We start from the raw sequence: 20427 nt of genomic DNA, 5'->3' as shown, positions 1-20427 counted from the left end.
GTGAGGATTAAATGAGGCAATCATAAACACACACACACCCCAACTATAAACATTAGAGACTCTCATTATCGTCACCATTATTGCCCCACATCTGGCCATTGCTGGCAGCAACTACCTCGGGAAGGTCCCATCCCCTCTGCGATATTACACCCTACCCCACCCATCTCTGTACGGAGGGGATGGTGAGGAACAAGAGATGTGAACGCCCAGTGCCCCGCGGGCTGCAGCAGCGCCTCCTGGCGGCCCCTCCCCGCTGCCACACTCACCCTGCTGCAATTCTCCCCCTGCAGCTAGAGTGGAACAGAAATCTGGCTTTGCCAGGCTTTGCTAAAACCCTCCAACAGCTTCCCTTGGCCCTGGGGATAAAATCCGCGCTCTTCCCCAGGCCCGGGCGCCTAGCGTGTTCTAGCCCCGGCTCCCACCTCAACCTCCTCTCCTTTTTCTCTCCGTCTTCATCATGCCCTCCAGCCACGCAGCGGACGAACCTCTCTCCTTCCTCCAACACAAGACCCCTTTCCCCTGGCAGGGTCTTCGCGCTCGTTTTTTTCCTCCTGTGAGAAATTATCCACCTGCCCTGCTCTGCCTCCTTCCGCGCTTCAACTCAACTCAGAGCAGGCTCCTCATTCACCCTTTGGGACTTAGATTAAACATCACCTCCGAGAGAACTTCCTGAATCACTCTTTCTAAAGATTCCCCCCGCCCCGACTCACCATCATCACACTTGATTTGTTATCAGAAGCGCTCCTTCTGACTAGCATTTATTACACTGTCTAATTATCACGCTATATAATTTGTGTACCTGCGTTTTTGGGTAGGGGAGACAAACGCTGTCTTAATCATATTGTGTCCTTAGGACTTGTCACGCACCTTGCACATCATAAGTGCTTAATAAATGTTTGCTGAGTGGGTGACGCACAGGATCCTAACGTTAGTTCTCTTTCCCAGGCCGGCTCTCAAAACTGCCACTAAGAGGATGGCTGTGCTGCAATGGGGCCCCAAGCCTAAGGTATTTCCCAAGCAAAATAGAGATCGGAATGCTCGATAAAGGCAGCTCAGAGTCCTCAAATGCTAATGGGCGCCAAGTTCACCTGGGGATATTGCTCAAATGTGGGTTCTGGTTCAGCCCCCCTGGGAGCCTGAGACTCTGCACTTCTAACAAGTTTCTCAGACCACGCTGGAGGCTGGAGAAAGAAGCAAGTCCCTGTGGAAGCCTTGGAGTAACAAGGACAGGGATAGTGTGTGTGATGAGAGAAGAGAGTCTGGCTGGGTTATGGAGGCAGCTTCTGGACAGGAAACTGGGGAACCCAGGCCCCCGGGGGGAGGTAGGGGGAGGAGCAAAGAGCTGGTCTCTCCTGAGGCTAGAACAGACCAGCCAGATACAGCGAGAGGCTGGGAGCTGCTACGTTTTAGAATTTGCCTCAGTCCCAGAGAGAGAATTCTGTCCAAGAGTTTGCTCATTCATTTATTCATTCATTTTGTCAACAAATATTTGCACATTATTCTGAGGATACTGTGGGGATGAGACACATAAAGTCTCTGTCCTCTTGGCATTTACATTCTGGGGACAAAGACCTGGATTTGAGCCCTCAGCTCTGTGTGTATGTGTGTGTGTGTGTCTATGTGATTTTGGTGAGTCATTTCAGTAATCTGAGCCCTAGTGAAATGTGATGCCCACACCCAGCATTGGGAGTTGTTGGGTGGATCTCAGGAGAAAATGCCTTACAAAGATAAGGTATTATAATTATTCTCAGAACCACTAATCTGAATTCTGAACTTGCTCTCTGTTAGCCAAAGGTGGCACTCTGCAAAGGAGAATCATATCAAGAAGTTTTCTTATTCATTCAATCATTCATCCAAGTGTTTGCCCTGTTTTGCCCTGTTCTATACTCTGGCGATATTATGGGGGCAAAGCCATGAAAGTCCCTATCTTCTTGGCATTTATATTCAGAAGAGGAAATCAGACAATCGCCAAGTAAGCACATATATAAACAAGAAAATGTTATTATTGTTAGTGTTATGAGAAAAACGAAACTGGATAATATGGTGGAGACTGGGAAGGGGCTACTTGAACTGGGGAGATTAGAGAAGGCATCTCTGACAGGTGAGATTTAAGCTGAGATATGAATAATACGAGAAAAACTAGCCATGCCAAAATCTTAGGAAAAAGTATTCTGGGCAGGGGGAACAGCATAGGCAAAGGTCCTGAGGCAAGACTGAGCTTGATATATCAAGGCTGTGACAAGAGGGAGGGGTCATGAGATGAGCTCAGAGAGGTCAAGGGGCCAGATAAGGCAGGGCCTTGTTAGCCAGGGTAAAAACTTTGGATTTTATTTTAAATTAGATGGAGAGCCACTGAAGAGTTGCTGCAGCAGAGGGATGGGAAGTGATCAGTGATCACTCTGGCAATTGCATGGAGAATAGATTGTAGGGGAGCAAGAGTGGGAGAAGAACCATTTAGAAGGGGATGGCAGTGGTCTCCGTGAGTGATGGTCGTGGATGACGGTGAATGTCAGTGGATGTCAGTGGATGACACTGGCTTGAGGAAATGTGGGGAGTGAGAAAGATATCTGAGAATGACTTGGATTTTGGCAAAATCCCACATGCTGCACTATTTTTGGAGGAGATACAATTTACCATGCAGTACTAACCCCACTCCCTTGGAACACTTCGGCAAAGGCAAAACCTTTGTGAAAGCAGGAGGAAACAAGGCCCATCCTAATGCTACCCAGATACACAGAAGCTTCAGAAAGGAGGGTATTGATTACAAAGGGCAATCTTTACCCGAGTCCCCTCCCTGTCCTCTGAAGTCTCATTGAAATGCTTGGCTTGTATGAAAGGGCACTAGAGATCCTGCTTTAACAAGTAACGAGTGGCACTTAGTGGCATTGAACAGGCTCTAATTCTGATTAAGCGTTATTCTGATTCGGAGAGGGTATATGAAAGGAAGACTAGATGGAGGACATAGATAACTAATCTTAGATATCAGGCTCAAAAACCAACAGCTGAGGTGTGTGTGTGTGTGTGTGTGTGTGTGTGTGTGTGTGTGTGTGTGTGTGTGTTGGTTTAGTGGTGGTGAGGCAGCAGGGGAGGGGGAAAGGGCTCAGTTTCCCTGCTACCAGGTCTAGAGGATTCTCTCTCAATTCCCCATACGGTGGGGTCCTCCCATCCATTTGGTCCCAACAAACTCAGTGTTAGGCTAGGTCCCCTGGGACCCAAGATCCTCTCATTCACAAAGGGCCAAAAATGGAGACAGTTGACATTAAACAACGGCCATAGAGATCCAGTGACAAGTAGGAGAACAGAATCGAGCCACCACACACCTTTAAGCTCAGGGCCATTCCTCTGCTTGTAACACAAAGAGTCCGGTCTTAAAAGTAACTCCTGGGATTTCTTGGAGAAAAGCATAATTCTGTTACATTGTATTTTGGGGGTTAACAGCATTTATTTGTTTGATGTAAGCATTTAAAACATATCACAATTTCTTCATTTAAAAATAAAGTATACCTTTTCCCTTGCCTCCCTCCTCCTGCTATGGAATGGGCCTGGGCTTCTTTCTTTCTCGAAGTCCTGGGGTTAGCTTTTGGAAAGTCAGGGTGGGCTTGGCAGCAAGAACCATTTCAGCCCCCAAACCCATTCCACTCTCAGGAACACGGTGGAAGCTGCCAGAAGCGTGTGGCAGAGCCAGTGGAGAAGGAAGGAACAACATTTCAGGCGCAGATGAGGTGGGAAGGCCCTTTTCTGACAGTCATCTGTGGCTATCTCCTCAGGGGACCATATGTCCCCATGCCTGCTGCTGGCCAAATGGAATTCAAGAGTAGGAATATGCATCTTTTGCTTTTCTGCTCCTGCAGCAGTTTGATGAGGGGTGGGGGGAGGGAGGAGCAAATCATCTCTTTTGCTGGCTGAAAAGACGTCTTGCACAGTTGCTCCCGGTCTTTCTATGCAGGGCACGCCCCAGGCAGGCGCTGAACTTCTCCACCAGCCCGGCGGAGCAGCGGGGGCCACGCACTCCACAGCGCCTAGGGATTAGAAACGCACTTTCTCCAAGCACCATTTTCAAAAAGCTCAACCGAAAAGAGTCGAGGTTTGAATTCAGACTACTCATTCCTTGATAAATATAAAAATTGAGTTCTTTCTTTCTGGAAATGGGGGGAAATAAAGGGAGAGATGATTTTATCTGGGAGGTGCGACTGCCACCTGGTGGCTGATGCTGACTGAGCAACTAAAAGGGCTGCTGACTTTAATGAGTCAGCCATTCAGTCATTTCTTCCCTCTTCTCAATTGTTTTCATGCGGAGAAGCTCGGTGGAGGGGAGGAGAGGGCTGGCCACCGCACAGTGGGATAGATGTTGTGATAGGGACAGTCCTGAGTAGGGGTTAAGGGCGTGAGTGCTGGAGCCACACTGTCCAGGTTTGATTCCCTCCTCTAAGACTTTTCTGTTGTGGCTTTGGCTGAGCTGCTAAACCTCTTCTGGGCCTCTACTTCCTCATCTGTGAAGTGGGGCTAACACTTCCTATCTCATAGAGCGATTGTGAGACATAAACTACACACTCCATGCAAATGGTTAGCACAAATCTGGTGCACAGAAAGCATTCAGTTAAAGTTAGCTGGTGGTATGGTGTGGAGAAAAACATGGGGCTGTGGGCACCTTTGGACCTACTATGTGCTGGGCATGCTGTGGTGCATTGGGGATATGATGGTGAGCAGAAACATTGCCCTGATCTCATCAAGTTCATTGTCTGGAGGGATTCAGGCACAAGCAAGCAAATAACCACACGAAGAGCAAAATAGACATGGTCCTTACCCCCAGGGTCTAGCTGGGGAGTTAGACCTGTAAACAGGTGATTATAATTTGTAATAACTTTATTCCAGGATGGTCCTCAGTGCCCTAGGAGCACATAAGGAGCAACTAACCCATCTGGGGAGGGGCATGCCTTGTGAAGAAGGAGGCTGTAAGCTGAGTTCCGAAGGATGAGAAGGAGTAGCCAACGGAGGCAAGGAGAAGAGGGTTCGAGCAGACTTGAAATGCTGCTTGCAATGGCTCACAGTGAAATCAGACTCAGTGCCTTTGAGGAACTGACAGAGGTTGGGTAGGGCTGGAGGCCAAGGGAGAGCTGGGGTGAGGGTGAAGATGCAGGCAGGAGCCAGCTCTGCAAGGGCCCTACGAGGCCCAAGAAGGGGATTTTGCATTTTGTCTTCAGAGCAACGGGGAGCCATGGTGAGGTTAAGTCGGGAGAGCAAGGTCAAAAGTGGAGAATGACCTTGTCACGTCAGTGGAATGGCAGAGGTGGGACACCCTGGTACAAAGGGTTGATTATGCAGGAGGAAATGTTGGCTAGGTAAATGGTGGAATGAACGAGCTCACTTTCTCCCCCTGTTACCAGAAGACTAAAGTCAAAGGAAGCTGGTGGAGCTGATGTGGGGAAGCTGGTGCCATCCCTTGGAAACACACTTAACGACAGGGGTGGCTTCTTTTGAAATGGCGCCAACAAGGTGAGATGGAGAACAGGAGATAATTAGAGATCTGGCCTCTAATGCTAGCAGGGGAAATAAACAGTTCTTTCTCCATAGAGTTTTGACCTGCATGTAGCCACAGAAAATGAATGTTTATCTTCGCTAAGTGACTTAATAAAGAGAAACAGCTGCGCTGACAGAGAGACCCAACTGGGATTGGGACACGCCCATCCACCCTCGTTCTTAGGACTCAAGTCCGACCACCATCCTCCCCATCAGGTAGGACAGAGCGGAGAAGGCCACCGCCTGCCTGGCGGACACCAAAGGCATTGCTTGGGATTCCAAGACACGAGAAGGGACCGAGGGATAAGCTCCTCCTGGGCAGGGTGAAGTTTTCTGAGGGAGAAGGTGAGTTCTGGGAGGTATGCAGGAGGCTGCATGCAGGGAGGGGTGGGGCTGGAAGAGAGCAAGACCCAGGAAAGGAGGAAACTTGCTCTTTGCAAAGGTCTTGTGTGGAAGAGATGGTTCCTGTGGGATTTTTGCCCTACATTCCTTCTACTCTTGCCCTTTTGTAATTTGTCTGGCCATTCATTTAGTTACAGGCAGAGCTCATTCTATTGCACTTCATTTCATTGCACTTCACAGATATTGCTTTTTTTACAAATTGAAGGTTTGTGGCAACCTTGCTCGGACAAGTCCATCCACTCCCTTTTTTTCCAACAGCATTTGCTCATCTCCTATCTCTGGGTCACATTTTGGTAATTCTCACCATATTTCAAACTTTTTCATGATTATTATATCTGTTATAGTGATCAGTGATCTTTGATGTTACTACTACAACTCGCTGAAGGCTTCAGATGATTAGCAATTTTGACCAATAATGTATTTTTAAAGTATGTACATTTGTTAGACACAAGGCTATTGCACACTTAATGGACTACAGTATAGTGTAAACATAACTTTTATATGCGCTGGGAAACCAAAAAATTCGTGCGACTTGCTTTATTGCGGTATTCGCTTTATTGCGGTGGTCTGGAACTGAACCCACAATATCTCTGGGGTCTGCCTGTACTTCTTTATTAATACAACAAATGAAAGTGGAAGGCCTGTGTGTGTCAGGCACTGTGTTAGGCACCTGGGTACATGCTGTGGGAACAAAATGGCCAAGGTCCTCACTTTCATGTAGCAATTGTGGGGTTGTGGGGAGAGGGTGGCACTCAATAAACAAGTAAACCACTAAATGAGAAAGACAGTTTCAGGCCATGGTGGAGACCATGTATGAGGGAGGGACTGGGGACAGGGGCTGCTTTGGACAGAGGGTCCCAGGGTGCTCTCAGGCGGGGCCTATAGGCTGAGAACTGAACGGTGAGAAGGTTCTGGCTATGTGAACCCCTTTCACCCACCAGGCTCTCTTGTCATCCTGCTGGTCGCCCCGTCAGTACCCATCCATGCTGATCTCGGGTGGAGCGCTGCGAAGGCCCCGGGTGACAGGGACAGTGACAGTGAGCTCTGTGATTGTTCCACATGAGTAGGCTCACGAGGCAGTGGCTTCAGACTTCCCTACATTTGTCCCATCCCTGTTCTGGCTTGGGGAACTAGTTTGTGTCAGATCTGTTGACTCTTCCACCAAGCAAAAGATCAAATTCTGAATGAAAAAGGAAATAAAATCTGTTCAAAAGAATTGGAAAGCTACTGAGGTGGTAAGACCTTGAGGGGCCAAGTTTCCAGGGCCAAGTTTCCAGGGCCAAGACAAGCACTGCAATGACTCAATATTCAGCATAGCTTTCCCCCACCAGACATTGCTGGTTTATGAGTGGCAGCCTAGAGTCTGAGAAGTTGAGAAGAACTACAGGCAGACTTATGGGCTAAATGAACAAACCCTGGAGTCCAGGGCCAGCCAAGGAAGGTCCTAGTAAATGCCCTAGACTTTAAGTTGGGAGACCTGAAGATCTAAGCACTAAAGAGTAAGACCAAACAAGATATACACTCTCCTATGTAAAGACTGAAGCCAAGCTATAAACAATTCAATTTCTGATAGGATTAAGATGAACTCCCCCTACCTTAACTGCCTGCCAGAAACAAAAGTAAATTGTAAAAGATAATATCATCCCAACCCTCCAATAAACTCTACAATTTTAATTATACAATATCTGGCATTTGGTTAAAAAAAATTCCCCATCACACCAGGATTAAAAAAAAATCAGATAACCAAAACACAAGGGAGAAAATAGTTGTTACAGTTATCATAATGGTATTGAAAATAACTCTGATCAACATTTCTAGAAAATATTCTGAAGAAATTCAGAAGAAGATAATTCAGCAGAATGGAAATGGAAATTCTAGAAATGAAAAATATAATATTTGAAATTTAGAACTCAATAAGGGAGTTTAATGGCAGATTAGATGGTACTGAAGAGAGGATTAGTGAACTGCTATACTGATCAGTAGAAAATAACTAGACAGAAGCTTCAAGAGAAACAAGGACAGAGACTACAGACGAGAGCAAAAGAGATAAATGGAACTGAGTACAAAGATTTAACATGTGTAGTGGAGTCTCAGAAAAGAAGGGAAAGACTAGAGTAGAATTCACCAAAACTGATAAATGATAACAAATCACATATTCAAGAAGCACTATGAAGTCTAAGTAAGATAGATGCAAAGAAAATCATGCTCAGTTGTATCATAGTAAAATGTCTGAAAAGCAAAGACAAAACGAAAATCTGAAAAACAGGCAGAGGGAAAAAGAATGTATTACTTTCAAGTGGGGCAGTAATATGATGGACAGCTGACTTCTCGATAGAAATAGTAGAAGCCATAAGACAGAATGTATCAAAGTGCTGAAAGAAAATAGCTGGCAACCTTGAATTTTATACCCAGCAATGATATTGTTTAAAAACACAGTTATAAAAAAAGACATATCAAGTAAACAAAAACTAAGTGACTTCATCTCCAGTGGAACTATACTAGTGTAATGTGTAAAGGTTGTTCTTTAGGTAGAGGGAAAATAACCCCATTTGGAAGAATGGATATGTAAGAATGAATAAAAAACAATGAGAAGTGTAAATATATCAGAAAATCAAAATGAGTATTGACTATATAAAACAATAATAATTTTAATGTCTCACGGTGTTTAAAATATATTCTAGAATTTTAAAAAATCTATATGCTGCTTACAATACACATTATAAACGTAAGAATGAAAAAAGGTTGAAAGTAAAAGAATGAAAGAGATAACACCATGATACACTAACCACAAGAATATATGACAAGAAGCAGCGTTAGAGAAAAAGAAACACTTCCTAAAGATAAGAGAGTCAAACTACCAAAACAATTTTAAATGTGTAGGCACCTAACAACAGTTAAAGACATATAAAGTAAATATTGATAAAACCAAAATGACAAATTCAGAGCCGTAGAGGGAAATTTTTAGCATACCCCTCTCAGTAACTGATAGAACAATCTGATCTATTGATAGGGCAAATAGATCAAAGAAAGATCAACAAGTATTATACTTGGAATAGGAAACCCAGATAAGACACTTCACAAATATGATCTAATTTTGTATATATATAACACTAGACACAACAACTACAGAATACACATACTTTACAAATGCATACAGATATTTCCCAAAAGTGGACCACATGCTGGGTCCTAAAGCAAGTCTCAGAAAATTTCAAAGGACTGAAATCATTCAGAGTATGGTCACTAACCACTATGGAATTAAGATAAAAATAAATAACAAAAAGTAGAGAGTTCCTAAATGCTTGAAAGTGAAACAATATATTTATCATAACCCATAGGTCTTATAAAAATTATAATAAAATATTTTGAACTGACTAGTAATGAAAATATAACATACAAAACTTGTGGGATGCAGCTAAAGCTATGTTCAGAGGAAAATGTACAGCGTTACATGCTTGCATTAGAAAAGAAGAAAGCCTTAACATCAATGATTTAAGTATCCATCACAGGATATTATAAAAATAATTAGAAAACAATAGAAGGAATCAACAAAGTCAAAGTTGATTCCTTGAAAAGATTAATAAAATTGATAACTTACTGTCTTGATCAAATTTTAAAAAAAGAGAGCATAAATTAACAGTATCAGGAATGAAAAGGGATATCACAATGCTCCTAGAAACATTAAGAAGATAATGAAAACATATTTGAACATGTTTTTTGCCATCAAGTTTTAAAGGATAGGAGGAATGAACAAATTCATAGAACACAATTTATTGAAACCGACCCAAAAAGAAATAGAAAATCTGAATAATCTTATGATTACCAGAAACCTTACTCACAAAGAAAACTCCATGCCTAGATGTCTTCGATGATGAATTCTACGAAATACATAAGAAGCCATTCTCTCTCATGAACATAGAAGTAAAAAATCTAAACAAAACACAAACAAATCAAATTTAGAGGTATGTCAAACATATTAATTGATGATATGTTACAAACAAGTTGGACATATTCCAAAACGCAGGTTTGGTTTAACATTAGAAATCAATCAATGTAATACATCACATTTTCAGAATAAAGAAGTAAAAGAATTGTCTCAATAGATTTTAGCAAAAGCATCAGATAAAATTTAACACCAATTTATTACCAAAAACTCTTGGCAAATTAAAAATAGAAGGGAACTTCCTTAATCTGTTAAATGATATGACAAAAAACAAACAGCAAATGTTATACTTAATAGTGAAACATTGAAACTCTCCTTTAAGATCAGAAACAAGCCAAGGATGTTCATTATCATCATTTGTATTCAATATTATATTGGAAGTTTTAGCCTGAATCAACTGGATATACATACAGACAAACAATTAATCTTGTCCCTCTACCTCATACTATTCATAAAAATCAATTCCAGGTGGATTGAGTATTTAAATGTGCAGATAAAACAGTAAAGCTCCTAGAAGATAACAGAGGAGAACATCTTGGAATAGTCAAAGGTTTATTTAACCAAACACAAGAAGTATAATACTAAAGAAAAACATTGATATATTGGACTACGTTACAGTTAAACTTTTTTATTTATTGAGTTTATAAAGAGAATAAAAAGGTGAAGCACAGATGAGAAGAAAATTTGCAATACATACAACTAACAAATAGCAAATATATAGAATATGTAAGGAACTCCTCTTAATGAATGCGAACATTATGAGAACCCCATATAGAAATAGACAAGAGGGACTTCCCTGGTGGCGCAGTGGTTAAGAATCCACCTGCCAATTCAGGGGACACGGGTTCGAGCCCTGGTCCGGGAAGATCCCACATGCCGTGGAACAACTAAGCCTGAGTGCCACAACTACTGAGCCTGCATGCCACAACTACTGAAGCCTGCGCGCCTAGAGCCCGTGCTCTGCAACAAAAGAAGCCACCGCAATGAGAAGCCCGTGCACCGCAACTAGAGAAAAGCCCGCGCACAGCAACAAAGACCCAGTGCAGCCAAAAAAACAAAGAGAAATAGGCAAGAGATTAAAATGCAAAAGATAATATCCAAATGGCCAATGAGCTCAGCTTCACACATCATCAGGAAAATGCAAATTATAAGAAAGCAATACCACATTGTGATGGTTAATTTTACGTGTCAACTTGCCTAGGCCACAGTACCCAGATATTTGGTCAAACATGCTAGGTGTGTCTGTGAAGGTATTCTTTAGAGAAGGTTAACATTTAAACCAGTAGATTTGGAGTAGAACAGATTACTCTCCATAATGTGGGTGGACCTCATTATGGTCTCAGTTGAAGGCCTTAATAGAAAAAACAGAAAAAGAATGATGTCTCATGAAGAAGGGTGGATTCTGTTAGCGGAAGGCCTTCAGACTTGAACTGCAGCATCAACTCTTTCCTGGGTCTCCAGCCTGCTGACCTATCCTGAAGATTATGAACTTGTCTACACAGACACACACACACACACACCCCCTATTGGTTCTTTTTCTCGAGAGTCCTAATTTACGCACCCATTAGAATGGCTGAAATGAAAAAGATTGACAACACCAAAGGGTGGTGAACATGTGGAGCAACTGGAATTCTCATACTTTGCTGGTGGGAGTGAAAACTGGTACAACCACTTCAGATTCCTGTCTGTCAGTAGCTGCTAAAGCTAAACATATGAATACCCTAAGCAATTCCACACTAAGGTACATATCCTATAACATATATTCAACTATATATATATAGTTGTTCCCAGCAGCACTATTGATTGATGATTACCCTAAATTGGAAACAACCAAATTTCCACCTACAGTGGAATGAATGAATGAATGGTAGTATATTCAAATGATGTATAAACTTATGCAATATCTTGTATTAACGTAACGAGTAAAAGAAGGCAAACACAATGGGCAAAACTAATTGATGCTGTTTGTAATCAGGAAAGAAGGGAAAGGGATTGGGACTGGGCAAGGACGTGATGTGCTTCTGCAGTGCACCATTTCTTAACCTCAGCGGATACTACGTGGGTGTGTTCACTGCGTGAAAATCTATCCATATGTATACTGATGATTCGTGCACTTTTCTGCACATATTTATAATCCAGTTTATTGACGTTTAAGAGAGTATGTCTCTGTCACTGTGTATTACTTTGGGGAAGTCACTCTACATTTTGGAGCCCCAGATCCTCTGCTGTAAAATGCTGTATGGATTTAAAGAGATGGTCCATGGTAAAGCTACTTGACCTGGTCTCTTCCCTTTCCCCCACCCTGTTCTTGGTTCAGTTCATTTCCTCAGAGAGCTCTGCCCCTCATGGTCTGCTCCCCACCCCCAAGTGATCTAGTCTCCAAACTCTAACACCACCTTTCAGATGAGTGGTCCATCATCCACCCCCCAACCAAACACCTTCTTGCTCCCCCCTCCGTGCAGAGTGGTCCAAACTCCCCTCTTCCCGCTGCCCACGGGATGACCGGTCTCTGTAGCCTCTCTCACTCCCCTACTTGTTCCCTCACCCCTCATCTCTCCCCAACCCACCTTCCGCCCCCCACGCCCCCAGGGGTCCTGCTCCACAGCTCGCCCCTCACCCCCTACACAGTGCACAGTGGTCCAGTCCCTCAGCTCTACCCGTCCCCCCTTCACACACACAGTGGTCTGGCCCCCAGGCCCCCCCCTCCTCCGCGCGTCGTCCGCCCCCAGTCACGCTGGGCTGGCCGCTGAGAGCACCGCGCGGCGGTTGCGCGAAGAAGGCAACGATGGTGGCGGCGGGCCGGGAGCAGAGGCGGGACCGGGTGCGCTTCGTCTACGTGGCTCGCTTCGGCTCGCACCAGTGCGGCGCCGTCCTTCAGCTGGGCGGCCGCCGGGCTCAGGGTCCGTGTAGCCCCGGGCTCGGGGCCGGCCGCAGCCGGGAGGAGCCGCGGGCAGCTGTGCCGGGGGCCGCGGGCGGCGGGGAGCTGTGTCCCGGCTCCCCGCCCAGGGCCCCCGCGGCCTCCTCTCCGGCGCGGGCGTCGAGCTCGCGGAGCCGGCCTCGGCAGGAGGCACATGCAGGTGGCGCGAAGGGCCCGGCGGGCGGGGACTCGGGAGGGGGCCCCCGGCCTGTGGAGGGTGCCGACTGGTCAGCCCGCCTTTCCGTCCTCCTCGGCAGCCGTCCTGCCTGGGGTCCGAGTCTCAGGGCGGTCGGCTTCTTAGCTCGCGGCCTCCCTGTCAGCTTCCGGTCAGCCTCCCTCCCGGTGGGCCGCTCCGGGCTCGTAGGGTCGCTCAGCGGCCGCCGCGCCCAGCCCCCGCCTGGCCGCGGGCAGTGGGCGGCCCTCCTGTCCGTCCGGGGGCTGAGAGACAAGCCCGACCTGCGCTTCGGTGTTGCCCCGAGAGGGCGCTGAAGTGCAAGCGAAGGTCGTTTGAGTTCAGCCCGAGATCCGAATCCGAGAGGGGAGGCTCTTGGACGGAGCCACTGAAGTCCCTCAGAATGATGGGGGCCTTGGCGTGTGTGTCCATATTCCTTTCAGGACTCATTGAATTTATAAGTTAGCCTGAGGAGAACCGACATCTTTAATGATGTCACTTCCTCTTTGAAAAGAGGGGGGAGGATGTCTTTCCATTTTCACTCTACTTTTGTGTCTTTCAGGAATGTTTTATACTTAAAATTTTTCCTTCTATCGGTTTTTCATGTATCTTGTTAAATTTATTCCTAGGTATTTGATCTTCTCTGCTGTTGTAAATGGGTTTACTCTTCCATAATGTCCTCCAGATGTTCATTGTTTGTGTATATAAAGCCTCTTGATTAAAACAAACAAACCAACCCAACAACTTTCAGGAGATTTGACAAAGTTATACACCTGGTAGTACACCACCAGAATCAGGATCTAGAACATTTCCATCACCTGGAAAAGTCCTACCTCTTTTTGAGGGCCCATACCTCTACCTGTGCTTAAAAAAAAAAAAAGTTTACTGAGACAATTTACGATCCGCTCAGTTTACCCATTTAAAACGGGCAATTCAATGTTTTTTACTGTGTTGTGCAACCATCATCAAAATCAATTTAGAACATTTTTATTACCCCCTCAAACAAACCCTGTACCCATTAGCGACTAGTCAGTCACCATGCCCCCTCACTGCCCCCAACCCCAGCCCTAAACAAGCACTAAACTACTTTCTGTCTCCATAGATTTGCCTATTCTCAATAGGCAAATTTGGAAAATACCAAATTTGCAAATTTGCAAATTTCTGGATTTGCCTATTTGCCTATTCTGCCTATTTCATATAAATGGAATCACACAATATTGGCGCTTTTGTGACTGGCTTCTTTCACTTAGCCTATTGATTTTTGTACGTTAATTTTTGATCCTAGTACTTCACTGAATTCATTTATTATTTGAGTTAGTTTTGTCATTAATGCTCATGATTTTCCAGGTATACTATCATATTATTTGTAAATAGAGATAATTTTATTTCTTTTTAACCCATTTTTATGCCTGCAATTGATTTTTTTTTTTTTTTTTTTTTGTCTAATTACACTGGTTAATACCATGAATAGAATGTTGAATAATAGTGGAGATAGTGAGCATTCTTGCCTTGTTCCTGATCTTAGGGGAAATCCCTCTAGTATTTCCCCATTAAATAAGGTATTGGCTTTAAGACTAAGGGGGTGTATGTTTAAAGCATTAAAATGTATTCTTCAATTTTAATTTTATTCAATGTTTTTACTAAGAATGGGTGTTGAATTTTGTCAAAGGCTTTCCTAAATCTATGGAGATAATATTTTTCCCTTAGATTTATTAACATGGTGTATGATACAAATGGATTTCCTAAGATTGAACCAACTTTGCATTCCTGAAATAAATCCCACTTGGTTATGATGTACTTTTTTCTTAATATAATGTTAGACTCTCTTTGCTAATAATTTGTTTAGGATTTTTGCATTGGAATTTGAGACAGGGTAGTTTTTCTTTCTTTGTACTTCTTCATCTGGTTTAGGTATCAGGTTATACTTAGTTCATAAAAGGAATTAGGAACTTTTCCTTCCTTTTCAGTGCTCCGGAATAATTTATAGAACATTGAGACTATCTGGTGTTTGAAGATTTGGTAGAATTATTCTGTGAAACCATCTAGATCTAGTGCTTTTTGTGGGATAATTCCTTAATAACTTTTTCTGTATCTTCTATGGAAATTGGTCTCTTTACACTTTCCAACTCTAATGGGTCAATTTTGGTAATCTGTATTTTCCTAGGAAATTATCCATTTCATCTAGGTTTCCAAATTTATTTGCATAGAGGTCTGCAAAGTAGTGTCTTATGATTTTTCAAAATTCCTTGTGTTTCAATGGTTATTTCCCCCTTTTCCTTTTTTTTTTTTGATGTATGTGCTTTCTTCCTTGTCCTTGATCAGGTTCACCAGTGTTTTGTTAATTTTTTCAAAAACACAGGATTTTGATTTGTTAATTAGGTATTTTGTTTTTCTAGTCTCTTGCTCAATAATAAAGGTAAATAATAAAAGATAAAACTTCATTATTTCCTTATGTGTACTTTCTTTTGGTTTACTTTGTTCTTTCTGTGCTTTTATTTTGAGCAAGAAATTTAATTTTTTTCTTCCTTTTTATTGATAAATGTGTTTAGTGCAATGAGTTTTCTTCTAACCACTACTTTAAATCCCATTGATTCTAATATATAGTGGTTTTATTGTCACTATTTAAAAATATATTTTTTTGTAATTTAAGTTTGTATTATCACTTTCACTCTAGAGTTGCTTAATAGATTTAATTTTTCAAAAATTTCCAGGACTTTCTCTTTTTTTTTTTTTCCTAGTAAACTCTAGTTTTATTGCATGTGATCAGAGTGGTGTTTGTAATGTCTCCACTTTATGGATGTTACTGATGTTTTCTTTGTGACCTAATTTATGAGCTTTCCTTTTGGTTCTTTTTCTCCTCCATAAGCCAAGAGATTGGAAGACTGTCCCTTTAAGTTGTTTTTATCCCTTTAAATCATACTTGCCCCTTTAACCAAATCAGTCCCATTAAAGTGCACGTTTTTGGTGTCTGGCCCTTTAAATCGTACATTGAAATTCTTTCCTGTAGTCTGTGCTGTGATCTGCCTGGTTATCTTCTAGTATTTTCAGAGTTAGGGTGGATTTCTTCTTGCTGTTGGTTGTTCCAGCTCTCCCGCAGCCACCTTTTCTAGAGTCCCTCCTTTCTCTTCCTTGCTGGCCACAAAGCCCTGCTTAGGGTGAGGTTGGAGCAAATGGGATCATAGTGCCACGATGTAATGACTTTTCTCATTGTACTTACATTTATTTTGCATTTTCAGCATTCTCTGTCTTCAAGTAATGGTGAGGGTGTGGTTTTATGTAGAATTTTTGTAATGTAAAGTTGTTTGGGGAGAAATTTTGGGAAGTTGATTACTATACCCTGCTTCTCCCCACCCCGACCCCGTCACATGGTCTAGAGCTACCCAGAAGTTCTGCCTTGAAAGGTTTTGAACAAGAGAAGTAATAGGGTCAGATTTACTTAGTTCATGCTGTATAGGGGAGATCGCATTGGAGGCAGGCAAGACTGAAGCTCAAGTTGAAAAATACATAAATATTTTTTTTGGTATCCTTTCAGAACTTACTTAATTTTACTTTGATAATTTAACTTACTTAAATTTACTTTGATAATTTGGAAGTATAAAACTGTACTCTGTGTAACTTGATTGACTCCTGAGAATAAGCTTTTCAGAGATCCTTCATCAGGGGCACTATTTTAGACTTCATGCTCCTCCAAAGGTCCCATTGCTAAAAGGCACTCAGGTTTTTTTGACCCCTGTGCTGGTGATTAAAAAATTTAGGGGTAGTATAAGACACTTTAGCACTAGGTTTCCAGCTCCTTTGAATAATAAAGACAGTTAAAAGATTTACTCTGGGAATTGGAGAGAGTATGGTGGTGGTGGTGAGCTCTTCACCTTTAAAGGGGGGAGAGCAGGAAGTGAGGAAAGAATAAAATGGAACTGGTATTGCATTAGCACCAACAGATCAAAGAGACAAATAATAGTCCAGCACTAAGATAGTGGATTGGAAATGAAGAACATTGAAAAACAGATGAAGAAGCTCATGGGGGAAGGGAAAGGATGCATGAATTAGTGCTGGAGATCCCCACATAAGTCAGGTAGAAATAACAGGACGGCAAAGAGCTTAGATTGTGAAACCAGCTTTCTGCTCTTGTAACTGGTTTGTGCTGACCTAGAATGGCTTTCCTCTAGTTGGCTTCTCTTCTGGGAAACAAACAATAATGCAGTTTGTTTTGAAGTTTGGTCCTGAAATTTTGGAATTTTTTGCCATTCCTTTGTGGCAGGGGTGACATGATCAGAGCTGGAGGGAGGATAACGGGGATGGAGTGGGATTGGGAGAGATTGGAAGCCAGAGACCAGTTTTGAGGCAGTAATAAAGTGGAAAGATAGAAAGCCTGAACTAAGACAGTGGCAATGGAGGCAGAATGGACAGGATTGATGACTGGCTGGAAGAGGGAGAAGGATGGGTTGAGGCCAAGTCTGAAGTTTACATGCTGGGCAGCTGGGTGGATGATGGAGCCATTAACTTTGGTGACCACTCTGCTGTGCTTGTGGAACCAAGAATAGAGTCAAGGGAAGGAGGTCCTGAGGTAGACTTACATTTCAGTCAAGCCAGAAAGTGCTTAAGTGCTTAATGATTTTACTCATTAAGTAAAATGAGTAAAATCACTAAGTGCTTAATGATTTTACTCATTCTTGGATGTATTTAGTATTAACATTAAGTGGACATTCATTGCATACTTTTGTCTGGCTCTCTGTTGGAAACAAAGATGAATTATTTATCCATTCAGTAACATTTATTTAACATCTACCATACTGTAGACACTAGGTCAGGTGCTAGTGACACAGATCAGACAAATATTTTATTCTCAAGGGACTTATACATGAATAATGTGAATAATGGAAGTATAAGCTAGTAGGCATCAGTGCTGTAAGAGAGACAATTTAGAAGGGCTTTGGTAGTTCAGGAAAAGGGAGACATAGAAGGAAGAAATCAAGGTAATGAATGGAGAAATTGCTAGTGGGACAGTGGATATTATCAAGAGCATTGGCTTTGAAGTCAGAAAGTCATAATCTTGGCTTTCTCATTTACTAGCAGTGTAATATTGGCCAAGTTAGTTAACTATTCTGATGTTCAGTTTCCCTTTCTGTAAAATGCGGATAATAGTTCCTACCTTAATGAGTTACTGTGAAGATTAAATGAAGTAATGCATGCAGAATGCCTAGCACAGTGTTTGATATAGAGTAGGTGCCCAGTATATGTTGGCACACTCAGCAGAAATGGCTTAAGGGAAGAGGAGGTGATCAGCCCAGTGTCTAGCGCATAGTGCATACACTAAATATTTATTGAATGAATGAAAAATTAGTTTTGGACCACATTGTGGAATGCCTCGGGGACTCTAATTTTATAGTCACTGCAGATTTTTGAATGGTGGAGTCAAGTTATCAGAGATACAGACACTTCTGGAAGATAAGCTTTTAAGCCATTTGTGAGATGTCTTATAGTTTAGAAATCCAGGGGCAGCCAAGTCAGGTAACTCTTCTAATGTTTCAAACAAGACTAATAAGTCAAGCTGGTTCCCTGTTCTCACAGAACTTGAGAGACATACCCATAATTTATATATAGTAGAGGATGTTGAATGCTGTTGTGGAGGTACAAATAAATGCTTTGGAGGTGGTGAATAATTTGGGGATGAAGGAATCAAGGAAGGCTTCATGGTGGTGGAAGTAGCTCCATGAGATTTACACATGTTCCTAAGATAGGAGGGGATTACAGGTAGGAAAAACATGTTAGTGAAGCACTGAGTATGGATCAGGGATGGATAATGATTTGGGAAGAAGGAGAAGTATATTTTGACTGGGTCAGAGTGTATGGAAAGAGGAGGAGAGACAGATTTGAAGCATAAGCTGGGACAAAAATCTATGGTATACACTGGAGCCATAGACTCAGTAAAATACACAAAATAAGTGGAAGAAATAATTTTGCCTTTTTTCTTTTTCCCATCCTCTATACTTCTTGACATATTTTATATTCCCAACTAATACAGATAGACGTGATGGCTCCTATCTTGACCTCAAGGAGTATATGTCTAGGTTATGTAAGACTAACAAACAGAAAACATTTGGAAGTGATGCAGGTATAGTATTCCACAGGTTGTAGGTACTTAGAGGGAAGGATACATATGGGTATATGAAGGGCAGAGTTTCCCAAACTTAAGTTATTTTCCTATGTTATATCTGCACATCATCTGCACTATCATTAACTTAATATACTTATTTAAATAGGTGCATTTTTTTCCCTCCCAACTAATTTTCTTTTTAGAACACTTTACGTCATTACCTCAGTGGAAAACATGTATCATTTTCCACAAATAGAAATTAATTAAAAACAATCTAGTAAAGGTAAAACAATATTATTAAATTCTAGCCAAATAGGTTGTCTGCTGGAGGTTGCTGCAGTTATAAAGAGAGATTAGCAAGTCTTAGAAAAGTCGTAATGACACACTAGTTCCAAACTCAGACTTTCTCCTAGCTGTAATCATAAGATTGAAAAAGAATTCGAAAGGGAATGTGTTTCCCACCATGTGAGTTAATATTCTTTAGTGCTACGTCTGTGCCCCACTCAGGATCAGTGGCATGTTTCTCACAAAATGGGACATGCCATTTTATTTATTTATTTTTATTTTTTTAACATCTTCATTGCAGTATAATTCCTTTACAATGGTGTGTTAGTTTCTGCTTTATAACAAAGTGAATCAGTTATACATATACACATATCCCCATATCTCTTCCCTCTTGTGTATCCCTCCCTCCCACCCTTCCTATCCCAACCCTCTAGGTGGTCAGAAAGCCTTGAGCTGATCTCCCTGAGCTATGGGGCTGCTTCCCACTAGCTATCTGTTTTACATTTGATAGTGTATATATATGTCCATGCCACTCTCTCACTTTGTCCCAGCCTACCCTTCCCCCTCCCTGTATCCTCAGGTCCATTCTCTAGTAGGTCTGCGTCTTTATTGCCATCTTGCCCCTAGGTTCTTCATGACCTTTTTTTGTTGTTGTTTTTTAGATTCCATATATATGTGTTAGCATACGGTATTTGTTTTTCTCTTTCTGACTTACTTCACTCTGTATGACAGACTCTAGGTCCATCCACCTCACTACAAATAACTCAGTTTCGTTTTTTTCTATGGCTGAGTAATATTCCATTGTATATATGTGCCACATCTTCTTTATCCATTCATCTGTTGATGGACACTTAGGTTGCTTCCATGTCCTGGCTATTGTAAATAGAGCTGCAATGAACATTTTGGTACATGACTCTTTTTGAATTATGGTTTTCTCAGGGTATATGCCCAGTAGTGGGATTGCTGGGTCGTATGGTAGTTCTATTTTAGTTTTTTAAAGAACCTCCATACTGTTCTCCATAGTGGCTGTATCAATTTACATTCCCACCAACAGTGCAAGAGGGTTCCCTTTTCTCCACACTCTCTCTAGCATTTAT

General features: G+C 42.3%; 2 protein-coding genes across 7 annotated transcripts in view; one reads left to right on the top strand and one right to left on the bottom strand.

Annotated features, from left to right (window-relative positions):
- Window positions 1-20427, bottom strand: part of LOC309658214 (uncharacterized protein) — a 607864-nt gene that overhangs the window by 167157 nt on the left and 420280 nt on the right. The window lies entirely within an intron of this gene.
- LOC309658422 (uncharacterized protein C5orf47) overlaps window positions 12607-20427 on the top strand; it is a 30347-nt gene continuing 22526 nt past the window's right edge. For all 6 annotated transcript variants that reach the window (XR_014262229.1, XM_082456965.1, XM_082456963.1 and 3 more), the window contains exon 1: window positions 12607-12939. Coding sequence is in view for 5 of the 6 variants with exons in the window: in XM_082456965.1 (XP_082313091.1) it covers window positions 12648-12939 (292 nt within the window). In the remaining variant the exon portion in view is untranslated. The remainder of the gene's footprint in view (window positions 12940-20427) is intronic.

Source organism: Balaenoptera physalus, assembly GCF_965194825.1.
Source record: "Balaenoptera physalus genome assembly, chromosome: 3".
NCBI lineage: Eukaryota > Metazoa > Chordata > Mammalia > Artiodactyla > Balaenopteridae > Balaenoptera > Balaenoptera physalus.
This window is presented reverse-complemented; position numbering and strand designations above follow the sequence as displayed.